General features: G+C 39.5%; 1 protein-coding gene across 1 annotated transcript in view; it reads left to right on the top strand.

The window, feature by feature from the left end:
- The window catches only part of KCNH1 (potassium voltage-gated channel subfamily H member 1), a 185048-nt gene that overhangs the window by 16389 nt on the left and 144891 nt on the right, over positions 1–23768 (top strand). The window contains exons 4-6 of the mRNA XM_074863645.1: positions 7593–7721; positions 15552–15670; positions 22962–23354. Coding sequence (XP_074719746.1) covers positions 7593–7721; positions 15552–15670; positions 22962–23354 — 641 coding nt within the window. The remainder of the gene's footprint in view (positions 1–7592; positions 7722–15551; positions 15671–22961; positions 23355–23768) is intronic.

Genomic DNA, 23768 nt, shown 5'->3' with positions numbered 1-23768 from the left:
CCCTGATCCAAAAGTGACTATCTTCCCTCTTTTCAGAACTTGAAGCTAAGATGCAATAGAGATTTGATGGTTCCCTGGGCTAGGCCCTTGATTACTTAGCAGATATGTGATGATCATTGTTATTCTTCGGAAGAATTGTTTCCTAGAAAGGCAGAGCTCCTTCAGGGTAATTGGAAGCAATTGAAGCAAGCAGGTGCACAGCCGCCAGATTTTTGTCGTTGTTGCTCTGATACCATCCTGTTGCATTCAGTGGGGATTCATGGTCATACCTGGAAGGAGGTGAAGTGAAAGCTTTCTTTAATCTGGACTGCAAAATTACAACAGATAGATTAACAGTAATTTCATGTGAGAGCTTCAGTTCCATTGTTTGATTAGATGTGATTGTCCAGTGATGCTGGAAGTATTGTTTATTTTTATATGAGAAAATCAATACATTGCTAAGTATCACTGAAATCAGTGGAGTTATGTTAACTTACACCAAGGAAGGATATGGTCTAATGTATTAGAAAAGATTTTGTATCCAGTCTTAGTCATATCTTAGGTTATCTGAACTGATGCAGCTTGAACATCTAACTTCTTATAAGACTTTGACAGCCATTCATTGGGTTTTTACACTTTATGGTCAGCCTCATAAATTAAAATGACTGAGTAAATTAAACTTGGACTTTCATTGCCTAGTTCTCCATCTACAACATAGGTCTGGGTTAAAAGCAGTGCAAAAGCAGGCTGCTTCTAGATGCACTTGCTTCCATTATTGCTGAAGTAAATTTTCGTAAGAATATAAATTTACTTGCTTCTGTCTGCCTCTGAAGAGGGTAGTGCCCATTTGAAATCTAACCACCTTTTCTATGCAGTACTTGATCTGCTTCAGTGGAATAATATCTGAAGTGGGCTGGACTCTTCAAAACTAAAATACATGAAGAGTTACAGAGTCTTCAAGCATTCCCTGTCTGAGCAAAGACATTCCCGTTGCTTACTGTCTACAGCAGTGCTGCAGAGAGTGATGAGACACCTTTTTTTTTCTTTTTTTTTTTTCCTCAGAGGTTTTCTACAGGTGAGGCCAGTGGAATGGCAGCTGCCAAAGGGTTGACTGTAGGTAATTATTTTGCACACTGCAAAGTGGTTTGAATAAGTAGCTCATCTCTGAGTACATATATTATGGTGAGAGTCCCAAAGGCTGGGCTTCACTTTTAATTTGAGCTGGGGTTCACTTCCCTGGTTTTCTGGGTGCTTGAATGTTTAACAAATTTCATACCATGAATATTTGTGTGGGATTTTTTTGTTTTGTTTGTTGGATATTTTAACACATGCACCATCCCCCCACAGTGTATTAGAAGGCTTTTTGATGTCAAAGAATGACAAATAAGCCCAAAATAGTGATTTGTCAGATTGTACTTGCACTTATCTTTGGAACCAGTGTTTTCTATAGAGGTTAAAAAACAGACAAACAACCCCATACTAATTTATAGAGAGCAAAATTCACTTTAAGGTGGTAGACCTGTGATTGCCCACCACTAGGGAGAGTTTCTCATAACTGTTACTGGTTAGAACAATTTAAAACCATTTATATTTGTGTGTGCTGTGCCTCTGGTGTCTCCAGATGGAAACCTTTGCTAAACCAAATCATTGCATAGGACTAGAAGCAGGAAAGGATGAGGGTGTTGGAGTAAAGTGGCATGTATCCTCCTGAGCATCCCATTGAAATCTAGCTCCATATTTGTCAAGCAGTATACACACCTGCATCTCCTCTTCTGTGAAATCCATCTGCATGAGTTCAGCTACCTTCAGCAAGGTTGAATCTAAGTATTTGTGGATTCATATAACTGATAATTCAGTTTGATCTTGTCAACTTCAAATGTGTTGGCAGGCAAGACCTGTTATCATCTCTTCAAATATATACAGAACAGTAAGACTTCCCAGTAGTAATCCTTAAATATTTTATCTGGGGTGAATGGAAGCATTTCAAGACTTCCCTGCGTCTTCCCCTTCCTTATACTCACTTTCTGTTCTTCAGAGAACTCAGAATCAGGTAAACACTGCTGCAGTACAAGGGTGTGTGCTGAAGCTTTTTCCTACTGTGTCATTTCAGTGTCATAGGGTAACCCCTGTGTGTAGCGATTTCACCTTTGGGGACTGAAATTGATTTTCCTTATCTTAGCATGTAAAGATCTGACCTTTAGAAGCATTAACTGCCAGAGCATAGCAGCACCAGATGCAAAAGACGGGAAGGTAACAGCTTTTGAAGTGCTGGAAATGTATTTTAAGGTCTATTAGTATAGGCACAGAGTGGTGAGCTACATACTGAGTTGGTTTGTTCACATTCAGTGCACACTCCCTGCTACAAGGTAGAGTCTATAGGAAGACTTTTGCTCTTTGTCTTGCATGGTAAATATGTCATAGGCTTCTCTGTGCTCCTAGTTAAAACCTGTGTGGATATAGTGGCTTGCCTGACTCTTTCTGGTCACACCTCAGCAGCTGATTTACTAATTTGATATTGGACAAACTGTTTGGTCTGTATGGGACAGAGAGAAACAGTCTCATACTGAGTATCTGGGCATAAGTGAAACACCGAAAGGGGTGACTGTAACAGTCAGCCGTGCTGTTTAAATAACTGAAGTCCTGCTGTCTGCATCACTGCATGTAGGAATTGGTGGAGACACAGCACATGCTTCTATCCTTTTCATTTCCATACTGCCTGAGTGTTTACCTTTAGGACAATACCTGTCTGCTGATCATTTGATTGAGACATTATCAAGTAATGCAGAAGTTGGGCTGCTTTGAAGAAACTCGCCTCATTCAGTAAGGGCAGTGAAGATGGCTGAATTGTCAAAATGTGTTTTTTTCATTGTATTTATAAATGAATTTTTTTTACTTTGTGGAAAGAAAAATTGCATATTGCAATTTTATTTAAACTGAACTTTCTGTAGTTTTGAAAAACAGGTGACCTTTTTGGTTAAATGGTTCAAAGTATGGGGAGAGGCGTACTTAGTGATTTTGATTTTCATTATAGCCTATTTTTGTTTGACAGGAGGGAAGACTGAAGGAGAGGTCATCAGTGTTCTCAGGGGGAGAAACCAGAATAGACCTTTAACATCTCATTCACTTTGACACTATAAGAGTTTCTGAAGGACCTCAACAAAAGTTAAAATAGTATGTTAAATGCTGGTGTTCCTGCTCAGCAAGGGGCTGAACTGTTGAAATACACAGGACTGGAAAAAAAGGAGAGGGAAGAGACAGTAGTATTTGTGTTTGGGAAATTATAAGGTGTGGAGACATTTACTGTGTGTTAGTCTGGAGAAGACTTGGGACTTGAATCACAGCTCTTAAAATAGTCTTGCCTTTAAGGCAACACCTAAGTACTGTGCTCAGGTCAGTGAAGACTATTAAAAGCTGCATCTGTTAATTCTGGAATTAGCTACATAACTTTGGTACCACAAGACACGCTGGTCGTAATGCTACTCTCAGAAGTTCATTATAGATTTTAATTTCTTCCCAGTTGTTCACACTGCTTCTCCACCAGCACTGAAGTGACATTTCCTTTTCTGGAAGGATTGGTCCTATGCCATTAGACAAACTCTGGATTCTTTCACTGTTGATTCCAAATCTAACAGAAGCCAACATGGCTCACGAGTGTTTACTTCTTTGTTTGTGCATTGGCATTATCATTGAACTTCACCAGTGAGAGAGCTTGCCAGGCCCGAACACAAAATGTAAATGGAAGTAGATGTATTGTTGGAAACACTGGTAAACGGTTTCTGCGTGGCTGTACATCAATGCAGACTGGGGGCATATGAGGAAGTTACTCTTGTTTTGCTGTGAGAGCTCTGAAGCATGCTGCAGTTTTGCTGCCTGAATAACCCATAGGCTGAATCTGAAAAATCACGTTTTTCATTAAAATGGCCTTATTTGTACCTCTTGCCAGTAGTGATTGTCTGGCTGAGCAGGAACATCCTCTTTGACACCAAGAGTATGAGGGCTGCCTGTAGGAGGTTGAAATTCTAGTTTCCAACCTGATTTATAAGTGGTTTATACTTTAAGCTTTCCTGTTTAATAGTTAAATAAACTGTTTAATGTTTAAAAAGTAAAATTCTTCTGATAATTAAACCAGTATGCAGGAAAAAAGCTGAGCGTAGCCACATCTTGGCTGAGCCTTTCAGTGTGTTCCCACAGTTCAGATCCCAGTTCTGCTATGAACGAGCTCCTGGTTGCAGAGCACTGTGGAAAGCCCATGTAATCCAGCCCTGTGAGCACTCACATCATGATTGTATTTTTATATCCACTTGTCTACTAGTCACAAAAGAGACTGACAAGATGGTGGGGAATACGCTGCAGGGGAAAATGCTGAATAATGTTGGGGAGGCAGATACATGGCCTGGCAGAATTTTCCATCTACTTATTTCGCTGTTGCTGTGTTACTGTATAGATCCAAAACTGGAAGATGATTTACACAGACCATGTGTGCCACCTTGATTTTATGTTCTCCCCTAGAATACACCCTGTTCATGGCACTCTGACACTCTGGAAATTATAAGGGTACCCAAATAGTGACAGTCATCAAGAACACCTACTTTTAGCTGTCAAGGATATCTGGCTTTTTCTCATTAGCTGTGGGGCACATCACTAAGATCTACACTTGGTTCTAGGTAAAACAGTGTTTTGTTTTCCTTTTTACTATAAATAATGCAGCACAGGAATGGGAGTCAAGGGAGTTAGAAAGCATAAGAACCCTGCTGATAGAAGCTCTGTGCCCTGCAGCAGCCTTCTACAGGTTATCAGGGAAAGTCTTTCCTCTAGCTGCATTGACCATGTTAGAAAAATCTTGCAACAATGTATCAAACCGTAATCATAAAGAGAAGATGACAGCAGACATCCGACAAATAGCCAGAATAAGAGGATGAATTGCATCCTTTCTGTTTGTGATGTGTACAGCATCTTCAAAAGCACAGTGGTAAGTTTTTATAGCTGTGAGAGGCAGAGATGAAGTTATGTAATTCAGCCTCAGTGCTATGAAGGTTGATACTGTGAACAGTCCATAGCAGAGTGGCTGTAGCTTGAAGTAGCAAAACAATACAAAGTGGTTTTGGGGAGGGGAAAGTCCCTAATCAAAAAGACAAGTGCACGTAGATAGAGATCAAAAAGCAAGGCTGTAAATGGAGATCCGGGCTGATTAAAAGGTTGCAGTGTTAGTGAAGGGTATTGAAGTGGGTAAAATAAAAAGCAATTAGTCACCAAGGAGTTTGTGTAAAAGATACAGATTTGATCAGGCTCAGAATAGTTCACATGTGAAGATGGGAAAAACAAGTAGGCAAGAAGAAATGGAGATAGGCAATTTTAGGAGCTCCTGACACAGGCTAGTGTAAAGGGTGTTACTGTCTTGAAAATTGCTGTTGGCTGCTTTGTGGCAGTGTCTTCTAAGCTCATTAGCAAGTTAGTGATGATTTTACTGGCACAGTTACTTTGCTGAATCTTTTCTTGCATTTAGCATTTTTGTTTGCTCATACTTTATTGTAACGGGTTGTTCAGGACTGCTAACTCTTTTTAAAAAAATAAAAATTGACCCCTGAATACTTTCCGCCATGCAGGCATGCTCCAGAAATGGCCATCAGTGATTCCATCTGAATTTCTCTGCTTTTTGAGCAGAGGCCTCCATGCATCATATACCCTGCTGTTTATAAGAGGTGGCTGTACATATGGCATGGAATCTCAGCCAGGGTTTGAAACTGCCTGTGCTATGCAGGCACAGTGGGAGCCTTAGGAATTGAACTTCATTTATGGAAGTCGTCCATGGGTCTTGGAGATGCCCTGGCTTTCTGTGGCCAGAAAAGATTGCTAAGCACAGAGACTGGGAAACAGCCAGGTGAGGCACTGGTAGCAACAACCTCTGTTATGTTAACATAGTTGGGGAAAAAAGCTGCCTTTGTTTGCTTTGCTGAACAGTAACTGGTGAACTACCTGAGGTTTCCTTGTGACCCTCTGACAGTCAGGAAGCATGAGTGGTCCTTGTGGTAAATTACTATTGCATGAAATATACCATGTAGTATTCATGTTAAACTGCTGAGCAATTCAATTGAAAGGGAATCTGATCTCTAGCCTACAGGAGCATCCTGTGATCAAGAAAGGAAAGAAATAGTCTTCCAAGATCACCCTTTCTAAAATAGGCTTTCCTGCATGAGTGACAAAAATTATGTGTGGTGCTGTTTATTCTGGCTTTCCCAGACGGTCAAAATCCTGCTGATTTTTACATCTTGTATTGACCCCTGGTATGTAGACCCTTCTCTCCAAACATAGCTCACAAGGGACACTTCAAGAGAAATGTTGCTCACAGCAAGCAAGCCTGAATCCTGTCTTTGGCTCTTACTTTTTATGCCCACAAAAGCAATGGTGAGTTTTTTCATCATCATTGATGGTGTAGGGACAGTCTGAAAACTCATGTACAAGCTCTCTGCAGGCCCAGGCCTGGTGACGGTGGAATCTCCTGATTGCCATGTACCTCAATTAGAGAAGGAGTCATCTTTTTATGACCAAAGACTGCAGACTGAAAACCGGTGCCTTCAAGGAGGCCATGTTATGACATACAGGACCCAACTGCTTTGTTCTAAGCCCGCCAATCAGCTTATACTTAAATATCACTAAAATCAGTGTGGTGACTCCTGTAAAATGAGAGTGTAGACACCGTCTTGTTACATGGGACTTCATTGCTATCATTAGGGTCTCTTCAGCAGCCTCAGCAGAACTGCCAGAAATATAGAAAGGCTGGGCTGACTGACAGTTTCTCTCCTCAAGGTGATCTGTGTGGATAGATGAAGGATCATTATCTGGGATCATCTTTTTCTGTGATGTGCAGGCTCTAATCTCTCAAGCAGTTTTCATTAGTAGTTTATCTACTGCAGTAATTAGAAAAGTACAGTTTTATGTAGTACAACCTACTCCCATCCACACCCCGTGGTCTGGTCCTGATGGCTTGTTCTCTCTGCAGTTCAGTGGAGTCCTGCTTCACACTGTGAGTAGGCTCAGGACAAGGCAAGCTGAAAGACAGCTTGCAGAGGGTTTCCCTTACATGGGAGGATTTGCAGGCTAGACCAGAGCTCCCAGAGCCTGGCTCTTGAAGCTGTGCATAGGCTGATGTAGTTGGGGGATGTTGCTCCCTGTTTGCAGGGAGGTATATGGTCTACTGAACTGGTTGTGCTCTTGAGTTGAGACTCTGTATTATAGTCATGGTCTAGGCAAAGTTGACCTGTTCTCAAGTCCTGCACAGAACCAGCAAGGCTCTGTTGTGTGCACCCTTTGCACCTACATGGGACTCTTCTTTCAGGAGATCACAAAGCACTTCATAAGTTAAAGTATTCACTTTGTAGGTGAAGCCCAGAAATAGTAACTGATTCCTGAAGATTAAAAAGCTAATCAGAGGCAGAGCAGAGAACTTAGCTGACAAGAGTGTTAGTTGCTTTGTCATTTCTCCTAATGGGTGTTTGCAAAAAACCCAACATTAAAGTAACATTTACAGATGGCTGATTTTGAAGTGTAAACATCTAAACTAGCACATTTGCTGTTCTGCCTACCACTGACCAACTTTCTGATATGTTTGTTTCCAGGAACACCTGTCTGGTTCTTTGTGAAAATTGCTCCAATTCGAAATGAGCAGGATAAAGTGGTTTTATTTCTTTGCACTTTCAATGACATAACGGCTTTCAAGCAGCCCATTGAGGATGATTCATGTAAAGGTTTGTCTTTTTCACAATTATATATTTATGCTGCTTCTGTTTATTTGCCCTGGTCTTGAAAGAGCTGAAGTCCTTTACATACCAAAGACAAAGGATTAGATGTTAAAATAGCTTGTAGCTCTGCCACTGAGGACTGCATTTGTGCAAGGAATGGTTGCTGGTTTCTTAAGCAAATTGGCTCTGGCCTGTGCTGGAAAGGGTCATTGCTAACAAAACCCCCAAGTGCTTCAGGAAGCAGAGTTTACTTAGCGAATAGGTGCTGCTCTTCCTTATAAATTCATTATTAATCTGTGCTCCAACATAGCCTGCAAGGAGTCACACTGTTGCTAAACAGCCTTTTTGATGTCAGAGGGAACTGAAGGGTCTTGGGCCCTGTACAAATTTTGGGTGACACTGTAAGCAAAAACTGAGGAATTAACCCAGTCTGAGTCTAGCAAAGATCTGAATAATTTCGTTCTGCCTGGCTTGATGTTACCACTGTTATGGGATTCCTTATGTTAAAGTTCTGGACTAGTTTCCTTTAACATATGCGAAGAGATTGACATCATCTTAAGTTGAATCAGGTTTAAACTGTCCTGGTGAGTAAAGTAGCATTGCTGTGTTTTGCTGTTAACCCTTTGCTGAGTTATACCCTGAAAACCTGGAAGCAAGCTCACCTGCAACAGCAGCATAAACTTGCACTCGGGTTCAGATCCTGTCAGAAATAGACCTTTTATACCCATATGGAGAATTGCAGAGACTTGTATCCTCTAGGGTAAGAAAAGACGTAAGTTCTCCCGTTGTTTGCATTTTTGTAGTATTTAATAATATTTGTAGTATTAAATTAAACAGGAAACTTACTGTGAAGGTGAACTGATTTACATTTATGCTCAAAATGTTATTCTTTAAAAACATAGTTTCTCAAAGTGGAAACACCTGTTCCCATGAAAAAGGAAGTACAACCTTGACAAACATAGCCTCTTCCAGGCTATGTGGGCTATTTTTTTCTCTTTCTAATGCTATTTGTTTGGTTCTTCATTGCTTTAATAAAACTAAAAAAATATATCTTGTCGGAAAGGTTGGGTCTGCAGTATTTTTTTTTTCCCTGCCTAGTGGTCTTCACTGTGTCCTGATGAGGACTGACAACAAAATAAATCATCATGATGCAGTAAAGCTGGCTCTTGTTTATTTGCTGGGAGTGAAGGCCCTTGCTTCATTTAGTCAGTTGATGAACAGGACTTTCAGTCAGGGGTGGTAGCTGTGTCTTTTCTCTTTGCTTTCACAGAAGATCCTTAATATGGCAGTGATATGCACTCTTGTGATATGCACTCAGGAGGTGATATTGTATCAGTCACTTGATGGCAGAATGAGTAATTTCTTGGAAAAGAAGAGCTGATTTGTCAAACTATTAAAGAACTTTACATGCAAGATCTTTAATATTAGATTCACTGTGCAATTGTATACTGTGAGTGGGGAAGAAGGGCAGGTATGGAGTGTCAGATAACTGTCTGTAGTGGGCTCTAGGATTCATGGAGGGAAAAACTCTTTTGGAAGATCTAAAAAAGGTAAAATTGTATTAACTTCTAAGAATCATTGCTTTTACAGACCTGAGCTGTGAAGAGGGCATATTCTTTGCACCGTGTACAGCATTACATAGGAATTTTGTAGCATGCTTTTGAAGGATAACAATTTTCATAAGAATGTTTCTCATATTCTAAAATCAAAGAAACTCCCAATCTGAAAACCTAAACCTGTGAATTTAGAGATTTATTGTTTAATTGAAACAGCTGAAAACTGGTGGCTAAATTAATTTTTTTCCTTCTTTCACCTTCAATCAGCTTTTGTCAACTACTTTTCTTTTACTGTGTTTATATGTGAAATCAGTTTCCTGTACATGTGACTACTTAATATGTAATAGGCTGCCTGCAAATGCAGGTGTTTTATTAATATATGTGCTATTTGCAGAGTGGCATAGCATAAAGTATTTCAGTTTTTCAAAATCAATGCCTCTGTCTATGTAGAGAAAAATGTTATTTAGTACAAGAACACGATCAGTTTAAAGAGCAACTAATCTGTCAGGCTAAACCTGCTTAGCTGTTGTGTATCTTAGTTTTCTATCACCTGTGGGCAATTTCAAGCATGATTGTTCAGCTGCAGATGTAGTGACTCCTTGAGTGAAAAGTGTTGAGCTCTAATGACAAGTGTTTGACCTGCGCACAAAAATGCATAGGCATATTTATCTGAAGGTGACTCAGAAGGTCCCAGTGCCATTTTTCATTCTTAATAATTTTTTAATTAATAATATCAGACGTTGGAATAGATGAAACAAAAATATTTCTAAAGTCATGTAAAAAGTGGACTTCTAAGTGGACATCTTTGTTAATTGATTCAGATAATTTAGAAGATATTTATTTTATGACTACCATAGAGGTTAATAAATTTGCTTTTAAATGCAGCAGCTTTAAAAATAGTGCATTCTAAATAAAACAACTTAAAAATAGTGTGTCAGTGATGTTGATGATGTAATGTTTTTAAACAGCCTCTTTCCACTCTTCCCTGTATGCTTGCCCCTTTAAAGCATCAGGAAAAAATAAGGTTACTTGACTAGAAGTAGGCAAAATCAAGCTATAGCATAGCTAAATTTGTCTTGTGAAGTGATAGGTCACCTTCTTAGCTGAATTTTAGAGTATATGTTATATTTGGAATTCATGCATTTTGTCTGTATATGTCTTTTTAGGTTTGAGATCTAACACACCAAGTATGAGATGTTTGAGAATAGTGTATAAATTGGAATGCATCACTTTATGAAAACAATAATTTGTGCAGACAAATAGAATCTGTGCCTGCACTCTCAGTAGCTAGTAAGAAGTTTGCCTGAACAGGTTGTGCATGTATGAATACAATGTGAACATATTCAGATACATCTACGCAGCTTTATAAAAGTTTGGCAATTATGATTTGCATACTGATTTTTGCTTTTGATACTTTGTTTTTATACAAGGAGGTGATCAAATTTAACATCACTGAATCCTATAGGAAAATGGTTGTTAGCCTCCTAGCTATTGTAACCTCCTGTGCCGTGTAGCAATCATCAGTTAAAATCTCCTCTGCAGAAGCTAAGCTGTCCTTTGCATCACAAACAGGGCTACACAAAAATAATATTTTGATTGCCTCCTTCATCTTAATTCAGGGAAAACTCCAAGCGTTTCCTTTTTTCCTTTTTGTTTCTGTTTTTTTTTTTTTTGTTGCTAATTTTTTGTTCTGTTTTTAAAGATGTATTTATATGAACAGAGCCAGTGTTTGAAATATTTTGATTAAGTTATACTCTACTTTCATCTAGATGAAATGTTTTCTTAAAAAGAGGAACAAATGAAAGGGAAGTGGTGAGTATATTAAAAAACTTTGGTATGCTTTCCCAGACCAGATGGAAAAATAAGCGTTTTAGTCATGAAGTTTCAAAGGGAAGGAGCATTAAGACTGCAGAGAGGCATGATGGATGTAAGCAGGGATCTTTGATGTGCAAGAAAACAAAGGTGGTTTGAGTGGAGGCAAGAACTGCTAGAATCCCGAGTTACTCGCCTTTACACAGTTCTGTGTGAACAGTAGACTCGTGACTGAGCGAGCTGATTCTCTAGTAGGCAATGGCTCCTTGTTCTAACTCTAGGGATTGTGTAAGTTATGGATCAGCAACTTGATAACAAATGTTCTGTAACTGCCACAGTGCCTAATGTTTGAATTTATGTGTCATCATGATCAAATTGAGGAGAGTGGTAGGAAACAAATAACTACCTACAAATAACTACCAAATGTTGTTGTGGATTGAGTATCAACAGATCATGCTTACCTCAAAATACAGAAAATTGATTTTTTTCAACTTAAGAGCATTGATAAATGAAGCTTTATCCCTTAAAGAGAAGCTTTGATGAGTTGAACACCACATCACAAAGGTGTATTTCAGTGCCATGTTTCCCTGTGAAACAAAGCTCGGGACGGTTTTTGTCCCTGTTGTAGGCATCTTGTCTTCTTGGGTGTTTTCAGAAGCAGTTTCTATTCAGCTTTTTCCAATGAAATGGTGGAAAACTGAAAAGGCATCATGGAATACTGGACGGCTGAAGTCAATGCTGTTAATCTTGAAGGCTCTTTATCTTTTGGAAGCTGGAGATGTTTCAGTGCCATCTCATTGCTTTGTCCCTGCATGATGTTTTCTCCAGAGCTGAAAAAGGAGACCACCAAACAATGATAAAAGTGGATTAGAATCAAAGACAGAGACACAGGCAAGCAGAACCATGTTTGACTCCTGAATTCCAAGCTATCTTCTCTGCTATTCAAGCTCTTGTCTATTTGAGGAATATATATGCCTATATGAGAATCACCTAGGGTCATTAGATTTCAATTGCATTTATATTTTCTCTTTCTAGAGGAAAAGAATAGATGTAAGGTTATATCAACTGCTTGTGTTGAAAGAGAATTCCTAATTGGTATCACTTGGTTCCCCTCTCCTAGCAGGACTAATATCAATATATTCTGAAACCTAGTTTATTTTCTTGGAAATCTCCATCTTCTTCCTGTAATCAGCTCCATGACCCTTAGAACTTAATGTTTAAGCCACTCTCCTGTGGCTTAAGTCCATTATTTGACCTGTCTTCACTGGATAAGTATCTGACTTGCTGTAGGCTGTGTCTGTCCTTAGGCTTCTGGAGGAAAAATTGCAATAAATTCAACAAGTACTGCTGTCTTTTCAAGCAGTATTGGAGGAGTTATCATTCAATAGGATTAGTACCGGCATTCTTTCTCATTTTAATTTTCTTTTTCCTGTGCTGCATTCTGCAGGTTTACTTTAATTATTCTTCAAAGTTCCCACATTTTTATTTTCCTAAATAGGCAGCGTAAGGAGGAGAGTGTTCTGTCCTAAAGATGAGATTCATACACCTGGGACATTTTCAGAGAGACTCAGTACCTGGTTTTAGGCATGTCATCACACAGTGGCATGTGCAACTCCAAGCTGGGATCCCATGTGCTGCACCCAGTGTATGGGGCGGGTTAGGGTATGTGCTCCCAGCCTGCCATTTTCACTGCCATCAGCACTGGTTCAAAAAGCCAGGATAAAAACCCCTGTCTCTTGACACAGTCTCTTGCCAGTTACATTGTTTTCAGATCAGAGTTTGGAGTATATGGTGAGAGATGTAACGTTCATCAGAACAGTTATTTCGCATAACATTTAGGCACCCAGAAATGAGATTTGCAACGTATAGGGCAGGGGAGGTGCTTATAGGAGACGCTGAGAACAGAGGAATGGGTTAAGCTGTACCTTTCAAAAGGAGATGACTCTTGGGAAGAGAGGGAGGTGCCCAAAGGTGCTCAGCATTCATAGGCGCAAATCATGCCACAGAGATGTCTGGCAGTGCTTTTGTGGAAGAAAGCTCGGGTGAGGTTCTTCCTTTTCCTCCTCTGTCTGTTTATATCTGGATAGCTCAATTCTTAGAAGACTGTATGGCAGGAAGAAAAGACACACTGAAAGTTTGTCCTCAGGTTTTGAACCAAATTTTGAATCTTCCAGGAAAATGCCCTATCCATCAGTCTGTTTTGAGTTAGTAAAAAGGGCTGTCTGTTAGCTGGCATTAAAACCATCATGTGTCTGGTAAGGGAGGCAGATTTCGAGTTCCGATGTGAAGCTCGAACTCTGTCGTCGTCCCCCCCCCCCCCGTTTTTTTTGTTTGCAAACCAGCCCGGTCTGTCGGGCTGCAGCCCGCGCGGCCTCCGCTTCAGCACCATGGCCAGCACCGGGGCACCGCCGGCTCCCGCCGCTGGAAAACGGAGCTATTGCTCCTGTCCTCCCGGAGCAAGCCCCTCGGGCCTCGGCAGCCTGCACTTATAGCACTGAAAATATACCGATCCCGATAGCCTTATCCCATGGTCCTGTAAAGCAGGAAGAAAAAGTAGTAGTGCTGGCATGTAAGTTCCACAAAAGCAAAGTTTTAGGTTGGTGTAAATCGCTGTAGCTGTGTTGGCTTTACAAAGGCTAGTCCGATTTATATCAGCTGAAAATTAGCCATTATGAATGATTTCTCCCACCTGATCCATTCTCTTAATCTCTACTGGCTTTACTCAGAAGGTAGTAAGGCCTTCCAAGCCTTAGCTTATCTGTTGTAGTTGGATTTCTTCATGTACAGTAGAGAAAGTATACTCTTTATAAATGTATCTTTAAAAAAAAAAAAACCCAAACCACCAAAACCTACCACCTTCCATGGAAATGTATTGTGAGAAATCAAGTGCTTTGGGAAAGGCTTATAACCGATACGATCTGACCTCACTTGAGGTTCTGTCATGTTGATTTATTTCTCTGAAAAATAGTCCCTTAGCACAGTAGCTAATCTTACATGAGTTTATCAGGAAAGATCTGGCTTCCTGGATAAAAATAGTTCAATCTACTTCTTGCTGAATACTGCCTGAAAGTGTTGGCTAATTCTACTCAATTTGGCTAGTAAATTACTAGTGACAGACTTGCTTTAAAACATCTTTTAAGGCATAAGAAAATAGTCAATTTTGTTCTTGATTTTAGAGAGGTCTGATGAATTTGGTCCTTCCCTTTAATAAATGCACCATTTTGCATATTTGTAAAGGAGAAAAAGCTAAACTCTCTTCAGGACTGCCCTGGAAGATCTTGTTCAATACCAGATCCATGTAATTTGTTTATTTTTTGTGCTTACTTCTCAAATTACCAAATATGTTCCTGAAAACTCCATCGAAGTGAGATGTCAAGCAAGGATATGTTCAAAGTACTGGGCAGTTTTTTTGCCACTCATATTCCTGTACTTGTCACGGATCACTTGCAGACTAACCTTCAGACTGGTCTTTAAAAACAGTCACTGCTGGTAGTATAGTTGCTTTTGGTGATAAAACCATAATGTGGAGGGAACTTTTTCCAGAACCAGGTTCTTATTAAGAACTGAATCTGCAAAGTGCTGAGCATCTAGAGCTGGAGTAGGAAGTGAGACTGCTCAACAGTTCCCAGGTGGTGCTAGCATTTTTCAAGACTGGGACTAAAAGCACTGATACTTTCCTTTCAGAGTACCAGAAATATCCAGATGTATATATTCTGCCTGACTTTTAAGTTATGACAAAGTACTGCTCATAAAGGTTATAGTTGTAACTAGCTCTTGTGACTGTCATTCAAGGTCTTCTATTTTGAGGGGTATTTGAAACGACTGCAAAAAATATTCTGAATTAAAATTCAGCATATGACTTCTCTGCCAGAAGCTGCTAAATGTTTTATTAGAGTTTGAGAAAATCTGTTTGTATATTTCCCCATTTTGTTTAGAGAGGATAAAATTAATGATTTTGTTTTGCTTTGTCTGCTCTGCTTTTTATTATCTTATGCATATTTCTCTGCTTATGCCAGATCTATGCTTGATACATCTGAGGCCAGATTCACTTCTGTTACAGGCAACTGTAATTTTTTGTTGTGCATTATTCTAGTCTTACATCTTGATTAGTCTGGAGTGTCTTCTGCAGTGCTGTGACATCCAGATCTGGCCATTGGATTTAATAGAAGATTATTGTAAAGTGGACGTTTACCCATACAAAAGATGCGGTTCATGTAACAGCACTCTTGTAGAGCCACTGAATACAAAGTCACTGCAGTCATGGGTTTTATTACTTTACTACCCTGACACCTATTTTGTGACTTGCTTTTATCTGGTACTTGGTTAAATTATACTCCCTTGTGGTCAGTATTAAAGCAAATTGCTCTGGTTTAAATTATTTATTTTTAAATTTTAGTTATGAGAGGCTTTATGTGGTACACTTGCAGCTTTTTTTGGTAATGTGTATAATCTTGCACGTTTTCTTAAGGTTGGGGAAAGTTTGCTCGCTTGACCCGTGCCCTCACAAGCAGCCGAGGTGTACTGCAACAGCTTGCTCCAAGCGTGCAGAAAGGAGAGAACGTTCACAAGCATTCGCGACTTGCTGAGGTAACGTTTTCTTTCCCTGAGAGACTGTAAAGAAATGTTTTTAGCCTTTGTGGGTATGTTGTCTCTGTGTGAACCAAACACTGTCTGTCCCCCTTGTCCTGGGAATCTGAAGCCTGGTGGCAGGCATGGGAGCTCAGAATATGGCACATGTGCTGAGAAGTGTGTCCTGCGACAGTGGAATGAAACAGGTGTCCAAAAAACTTCATGTAACCTAGTTTCAGCGTTGTGTTCCATATCTCAGCAAAGTCTTATAATGACATTATTAAAGTAATACTTTCTTGCTTAGTTTCTGTTCTTCTGAGGATCTTAATGTTAGTAGGATCTTGGACTATTCACTTGTGTAAAACTGAGGTGAGTAAAACCCAGGCCGGTATAGAAGGAAATTCTGGAGAATCCTTGACACAGTTGTTTTCTGAGTTTATTTATGCCTAGTTTTTTTTCAGTGGGATCCCAATCTTGCTTTACAAACTGTTTAAAATGTATGTTTGAGTTACTGGTTTTATGGACAGAACAGCTGTAAGATGCCACAAGCAGCACTGCAGATAGATTAGGAAAATGAAACCTTGTGATTTAAGTAGACTCTCAAAGTTTTGAGAAAAGCTCCAGGCAGAGAAGGCTCCTTAAAGTACTTAGGGTTTTAGGGCTTTCACCACGAGGGGGAGAGACTGTCCCAAGTTTCCTGTAGCTTTCTACTGGGCCAGTAGCAGGGTCTTCCTGATGTAACAGGAACTTAGGGAAAGTCTTGATAGGGTGTTAATGACAACATGGCCAATATAACATGGCACTTCTATTTCTCCTATTGCTGTGAATGCCATGGTAGCAGCTGTGACTCTTGTGAATAATTCTTAATCTTCCTGTGTAGCTGGAGGTGTAAGCCACGGATGGGTTCCATGGGGTCTCCATATAGTCAGTACTCTGTTAATTTTGTCCTGTATAAATCTTAGTTTCTCTGCAAAATAAACAACTCTTGCCTGCGCCTGCACTATTATCACATGAGATGATGACATTCCCACAGGCAGGAGCTTACCTGTTCAGTAGAGACGCACTCAAGAATGGAAAACTGATTTCTATTGGAAATATAGAAATAACGTAGATCATACTAGCACAGGGGAGGGGCAGACATTCACATGGACACTATACTATAGGAATACTGTGTGATTATCAGATGTCCACCCTGAGGTTTCTTTGGTGTCCTGGAATTTGGAATAGTCTCCCTCCTAATTTTACTCAAGTCTTAGCATCAAATAATCCTTCATTCTCTTTAGATGTCTACCCTTGAATTTTTGTTCATGCTAAAATGTAGGCAGTAGAATGTAAGGCAAAGGGTCTGAGGTTATTCTGCCTCAGTAAACCTCAGTCTGGACCTAAGTGACTACATATTACTGAAACTTCTTGCAAGCCAATGTGTTCAACAAGTCTTTGCAAGTATTCTAACTGGCACAGCCAGTTGATTCATTACAAATAATAAAGGTCAAGTGTATAGTTTACATGTCTGAAATGAGTTTCTTTAATTGCCGACTGAATATTGCAGTCATTATTTTAAAAAGAACATTAGCCCCAACTGTGATGTTAGGTACCTTGTTGTATATCTGCCGTAATTCCACTTAAGTCAATACAACTAACTATACTAGAGAAAAGCAGAGTGCAGATAATCATACAGACAAGCCCACTTTTCTTCCTTTGAAGACGTATGGAGTGCCAGGCTTCTTATTCTGGAAAGATCTCTCAGTAATGTTGAACATGGGATCTCTAACTGTTCCCTGTTGTATTTTCAAATTTTTTTTTTCTCTTCCTCATCTCTGCAGTAGCCTATTTGAAATCTTAAGTTGAAATTAAAATTCATCTTTTTTTCCTACTCACTATGGCAATTCACATCAGTCTTGCTTGCTTGAGAAGGCTCTTCATTTATTGGAATATTATTTGTGTTGCTCTTAGTTGTTTATCACTTGTATTTTTGGATATCTGAGGGGCCAGTTGTGTCCTAGAAGCTGAGCGGGGCAAGGTGTACAAATACAGAACAGGAGCCTGCCACAAACGCTTACAATTTCTTTTATTGTTTATGAAATACTAGTTTAAGAAAGGTGTTAGTGACAAACTACTTTGTTTTATCCACAGGTCATGGATAAGCGGTGTCTGTTAAGCCTCAGTCTCTGACTTTTTCCAGTACGTGTAGATTTTTTAGCCTGACTTCTCTAATAGTGGTCATGTGAAAATTGCTTGAATTAATTATGCAGTTAATGCAAAGGTATTAGGTAACTCCAAGAGTACATTTTGCAATAAGAGTATAAAGTAATTGTTGCATTTCTGTGGCTTTGTCACAAAGGAGCTGGTTGTAGGAACCATTCTTCCTGGTCACTGCATAGTACATGTGTCCTCTGCACCTATGGTGTTAGCTGATATATTCTGTATATTTACTAGGCCGTTCTGGGTAAACAAGATGCTGTCATAATTTAAAAAATGTGATAGTTATGAGAAATAAAAGCAGAAAAATTACAATGGTGCTTAGCAGCACTACTTAGTAATGGAACTTCTGCCACTTTTTTTTAAAACCTTGTTTACCAGGGACTTATAACTGCCATTAAAATCTACTTCAAGTTGAGGCTTAGCACCTAGCCCTTGGCTTAGGAGCAATTTGTATGGGTGACTGTGAAAACAAAAGCAGGGGAGAGTAAGAGAAAGCAAATATGTGCAGTTGAAAACACAAAAGGGAGAGATTAAGCTGAAAATGAACGATTGTTTGTGTGGGGTTTCTTTCCCCAGTCATGCAGTCTTAAATAAATCATGGTAACCACTTGTTGATGCACTTTTATGAGTCCTGACTGGTGATATATTCACCATTTTTTAACAAATCTAGGATAAATTATTTTTATTTAGTTATGTTAAAAAAAAAAAAAGAACACAGCCTTGTGAAACCCATGATGAAATTTGTCATTTCTGCTCTTGAAATAATATTCTCTGGCTTTAGAGAGCTATTAAAACGTCATGCATCATTACCACAAATAATAAAAGCAGATAATACAACTGTAGTGGCTGATGAATCATAAGTAATTGGAATAATACTTTCATTAATAACTTTCTGAAACAAACATTTCTTTTACTATGGTATAACTGCATAATAGGGAAGAATGTTCCAAAACCAGGGCTGTTTCAGTTATTTAGAAAATGATAGTAATGAAATATTTGTTCAGTACACATGGGTGAAAGCTCAGCATATCAGTTTATATAGTTGTGCACATTTTCTTCATTATTACTTTTACATTCATCACTTGGTTTGTTTTTTTTTCCTTCTCCAGGAGAAGTACCTTTACAAACAGTTTGAATCTAGTTAGTTTATGTGGGTGGGTAACCACACCTGACTGCTTCAGCAAATATTGTGTCTCAGGTTGGCACTACTCACCCTAGAGGCTGGAGAGCAGCAAGAGGACCTTGGAATAGGGCAGAAGATACTTCTCTTTGCCTCTACCATGCTTTGCTATATGGTGCACAGAGAGTGGGGTTTATAGCTCTTAATCTCCAGATGATGCTGGGGAGGTGTGTGTGTCTGGAAGGATGGTGAAGAAATAGACTGTGTGTGGCCCTTGGTGTGAAAAGTGGAGGAGAGAGCTCTCCTAACTTCCAGTGCAGCAACCTGACAAAACCTAGATCTTTAGTGCTAACTCTGTGGACCTCCTTCTATTATTTCTGTACAGCACTGAGCTCTCTTCTTAAACTTAATGCTAAAAGCACATGCTTGTTCTCTGAGATAATTAAGCTTCCTTATAGGTGTTTTTCTCTTCCTTCAATGAAAAGAAGAATTGATGCCTTGGACTGCCAGCCAAGCGCTTTCACAGAGGCTACAAGACAGTCGGTAAAGCAAGTTGCCTTTCCTGGGAGAGGTAGCATAAAGCTGGGACAATGCCCTTCCTCCATCTCAAGCTGTGAAATGACACTTCATGTCTCTAGCAATGCCAGCAAGATGGAGTGGTTTTACAAGGTGTGCGTTAGTGATGTCGTGAAGGAGCCAGGGCTAGAATTTGTCACCCCCACCCCACCCAAACGACAGAGTGGTGACATCTCAGGCTTGCTGCAGGTAGATTTCCCACCTTGCAATATCCCTACATCATTCCTTGATGCCCATCTCCTGCCCTGTCCCTGCCCTTCCTTTTGAGATTCACACCCACATTGCTGGTGCCCATCCTTCCACAGGAGACCAGCTAAGCCATAGCCACTGGTCACTTTAAATAGCCATTGGTACAGCTGAACCAGAGACTCCAAGGTGGTAATGAAAGTTCAAAAGACTTTTATTAATAAGGTCCCTGGCCATTCCAATGGTTTACATTTACTTTCTAAGTAAAAAGGGAAGGAGACATCAGTTCTTTTATTTTCCTGTGCTGTAGCTCTTGAATCTCAAACAAGTTAGGGGAAGGTGCTTTGCACTTGGTAATGACATTTTAAAACACCAAAATTGTTTATTTTCTTAACAAGTTGAAACTAGAAGTCTGTTTTTCTTTGCATTCAGTTCAGTTTTACATCCCTGCAGTTCCACTGGCTTTACTGTAATTTTTTTTTTTGATTTACAGCAAAATAACAGACACCATAATTTAACCTGTTTTTATTGCCAAACAAATTGCTCTTGCCTTTGTTCCTATTATTCATGTATATGGGAATACATTAGTACATTTTCCAGTAACTTTAGTTTGGATGATGCAAAATTTCCTCAAGTTCTTGGAGTACAGAGACCAGCAGTGGCCAAAATGGGGTGCATTATACGATTTTCAGTCTAGAACTTATGTATGTTTATATAAGAATCAATCTGGCAAAAACTAACAAATTTTTTTTTTTTCAGTGTTTCATGGTTGAAGTTCCTGTGCTGATTAGAATGGTTACCAAAACGTCTGACTCTTTTGTATGATATCAAAGGCTAAAAAAATAAGCTTTAGGAGATGTGATTGCAAAAGAAGCAATTATGTTTTTACCTTGCATTTGAGGGGTGATACAATCTCCCCACACTAGTAAGATCTCAGCATTAGAACTGAAATCCAGTTAACTGACTGAAAAATGTTACTATGTGATAGAAAGTGCTTGACTTTGCTGATCAGTTATTCCAGTGGGTGAATACTGCAGAGGACTCTCCTTGCTCACTGAAGCATATTTCAGGCTTGGGATCTTATGCTAGAGCTGTTACTCATGCAAATCCTCATAAAAGCCAGTAGTAGCTCAGTGCTTTCCAACTGATTCAGGTACAGCTGCGATGTTCAGAAGGGAGGGCAGGAGATATTTGCAATATTGATCTTCGGCTAGAGCTTTTGTTGAGAAAAGACATTCTACCATTTGTTGCTGGGACTGCAAACAAGCCCTTAAGGGAATGATGGTCTGAGTACACATACTAACTCAGTACACAACCTACGCCTCTTCCAGCCACTACCAGTGACTTCTGGGGACTGCTTTGGGTGGCCAGTGCCTCCTGCAGAGAAGAGACTGCTTCTGTCTTGTGCTGCTTCTAGCTCCTCTCACCACAAGGCATTTTTTAAAAAGAATTTTTAATTTTTTTTTAGTATAGAGAACTATGTGTGAATCAGGGTCAGAAGTGGCAGAGTAATACTGCAGTGGACATGTCTGAGTCTTAGTTTGGTCTGCAGGGGTTCTACATGGGGGAAAATGTTCCTTTTCCCTCTTTGCTGTCATTCTAGAAACTTGGTGAAACAAGAATACTAAGTCCTTTTTTTTTTTTCAAACTGTTGATGCCTCTGTACTAACATGCAGGTGTGTCTGAGCAGGTTGTGCTACTTTTCTTCTGGAGAACATACTGGGCTCAAAGTTAGGAGGCTTGCAACTCCCATTGTCATTTACACCTGTGCAAGGGACTGTGATCTGACAGTGCACAAGAGTAGGTGATTATGTGAGGTTTAGAGCAACAGGGAACTTAATCTGAGGTTGTTTTGTCCAAGTAGGACTCTTGTAGCTGATTGTTTTCTTTTGTGCCCTTTGGATTAATCTGTTGGAAAAAAGCCCACCAGTTCACCAAAAAAAAGAATAATAAAAAGCACTCAGAAAAGCCTGCAGATAAAAATCAGCGTCTAAATAATTGACAAAAAAGCTGAGATAAGGAGCATGAAAGGTAGGCATCCTCTTATTATAGCTATGTTGTCTGATCTTTTCTGAGAAGTGGCCATTTAATTTCCTTCTCTTCTTCCTATTGCTCTGAACTATGGGTAAATAATTGTGAAAAAAGAACCATGTTCCTAAATAGTTCTCACAGGTTCTAAGAGTTTGGCATTAGCAAACATGTCCCACTCAAGCAAACCTCTGTCTTCCTTTCAGTTTTAATCCATAACTCATCCAGGATAAATTTAATTTTAAAATTTAATTTCTCTTTATTTGGAGACAGGACCTTCATGTTAGTTTCAACTTCATGTATATCCATAGATATAAACAAACATATTCTTGTTCATAGGTATGTAAGAGAAACTTTTAGTTCCCAAGAATTAAATACATGATCATATTCTTTTTGCACTAGTGTGCAGAACTGGAGAGATAAACTTAAAATGGGCAGCATTGATCTAGATTGCAGTTATGCAAAACACTTGGAGCTCAGCTTGAGGTCCAGGGCTTAAAACAGATGCTAACAGATCATCTTTTGCTGTAGTGCTTTTTTGAATTCAGAGCTAACTGCATTGTAACTCGACTGTACACCATCAGATAGTGAAGACACTGATCTTTTCTCAGTGAAAAGTTAAAGTTCAAAATGAGTTTATTGAGGCTAATAATAGTTATCCATGCGCCTTGGTCCTGCAGAGCCCACAGAAGAGGAACAAAGGCCTGTGCGTTCATGACAGATTGTAGCATAAGACTATTTCAGATACAGTATAGTGAAGTGTTAAATAGACAATGTTGGAAAACAATGTAGTGCAGTGGTCTCGGTGCTGGACTGGAACTCAAATTGTGGTATTCCTGGTTTTGCCATTGATTGATTTATATTTGCACCTGCCTTCCTGCCCATCATTTATCTGTGTTGTCTATTTAGACTGCTGAAGGAGCTGTCTCTTCTCTATATGTTTTGGAGAGATAGCACAGTAGACTTAGTGTCAAAAATAATTAATGGCATTAGAAGAAACAACAACTGTTCTTAGGTTGATGCTAATTTGTTTAACAGAATACTTATCCTGACTTGCTTACCATTTGGTGGTGATAAAAGGAGTTAATGGACATGTATTTTTATCAACTGTTATACTGAGTTTGAGAATCTACGGTGTGAAAAATGTTAAAAAATTAAGCATGTTTTCTTTTTCTCCTGAAATCTCTGTGACTGCAGGTATTGCAGCTGGGCTCTGAAATCCTCCCACAGTACAAACAAGAGGCACCAAAGACTCCGCCACATATAATTTTGCATTATTGTGTTTTCAAGACTACCTGGGACTGGATCATCTTGATTTTAACCTTCTACACTGCTATTTTGGTCCCTTACAATGTCTCCTTTAAAACCAAACAGAACAATGTGGCATGGTTAGTAGTTGACAGCATTGTAGATGTCATTTTTTTGGTAGACATTGTGCTTAATTTCCATACCACCTTTGTGGGGCCAGCAGGAGAGGTGATCTCTGACCCAAAGCTGATTCGCATGAATTACTTGAAGACCTGGTTTGTGATCGATCTGCTCTCATGCTTGCCGTATGATGTCATCAATGCATTTGAGAACGTCGATGAGGTCAGTATACTAGTTCCACTTTGACGCATTAATTACTACTTAATGGTTGGGGGAAGGAGTGGGAGAGAAGAAAGAAATGTATGCTTTTAAATATATTGAATTAGTGTACATATGTGTCTAGTAGCTTCCCTCAGCGCACACAGAAGTTTGCTTATGAGTCCCAGCCAGAAGGGTCTGTCTTTAACTGCACTGGGAGAAGCTGAGGTTTTTGCTGTCAGATATCTGTGTTTATTTCCCTTCATTCTACATCCTCACAGTTTGGGAGGAATAGCAGAAGCAGACAGCAGAACCTCTGTGCACTGAGGAAAAACGCTTCATCAGACTTACTATGAATAGCTTGAGCTGGTGTGTGTCCAGGATAGTTTCTCGGGGCAGGGTTCTCTTGCTTTCACTGTTAACTGAACAGGGTGTATC

Source organism: Strix uralensis, chromosome 3 (assembly GCF_047716275.1).
Source record: "Strix uralensis isolate ZFMK-TIS-50842 chromosome 3, bStrUra1, whole genome shotgun sequence".
Classification (NCBI taxonomy): Eukaryota; Metazoa; Chordata; class Aves; order Strigiformes; family Strigidae; genus Strix; species Strix uralensis.
The sequence above is the reverse complement of the archived record's forward strand: the minus strand, read 5'-3'. Positions and strand labels throughout refer to the sequence as shown.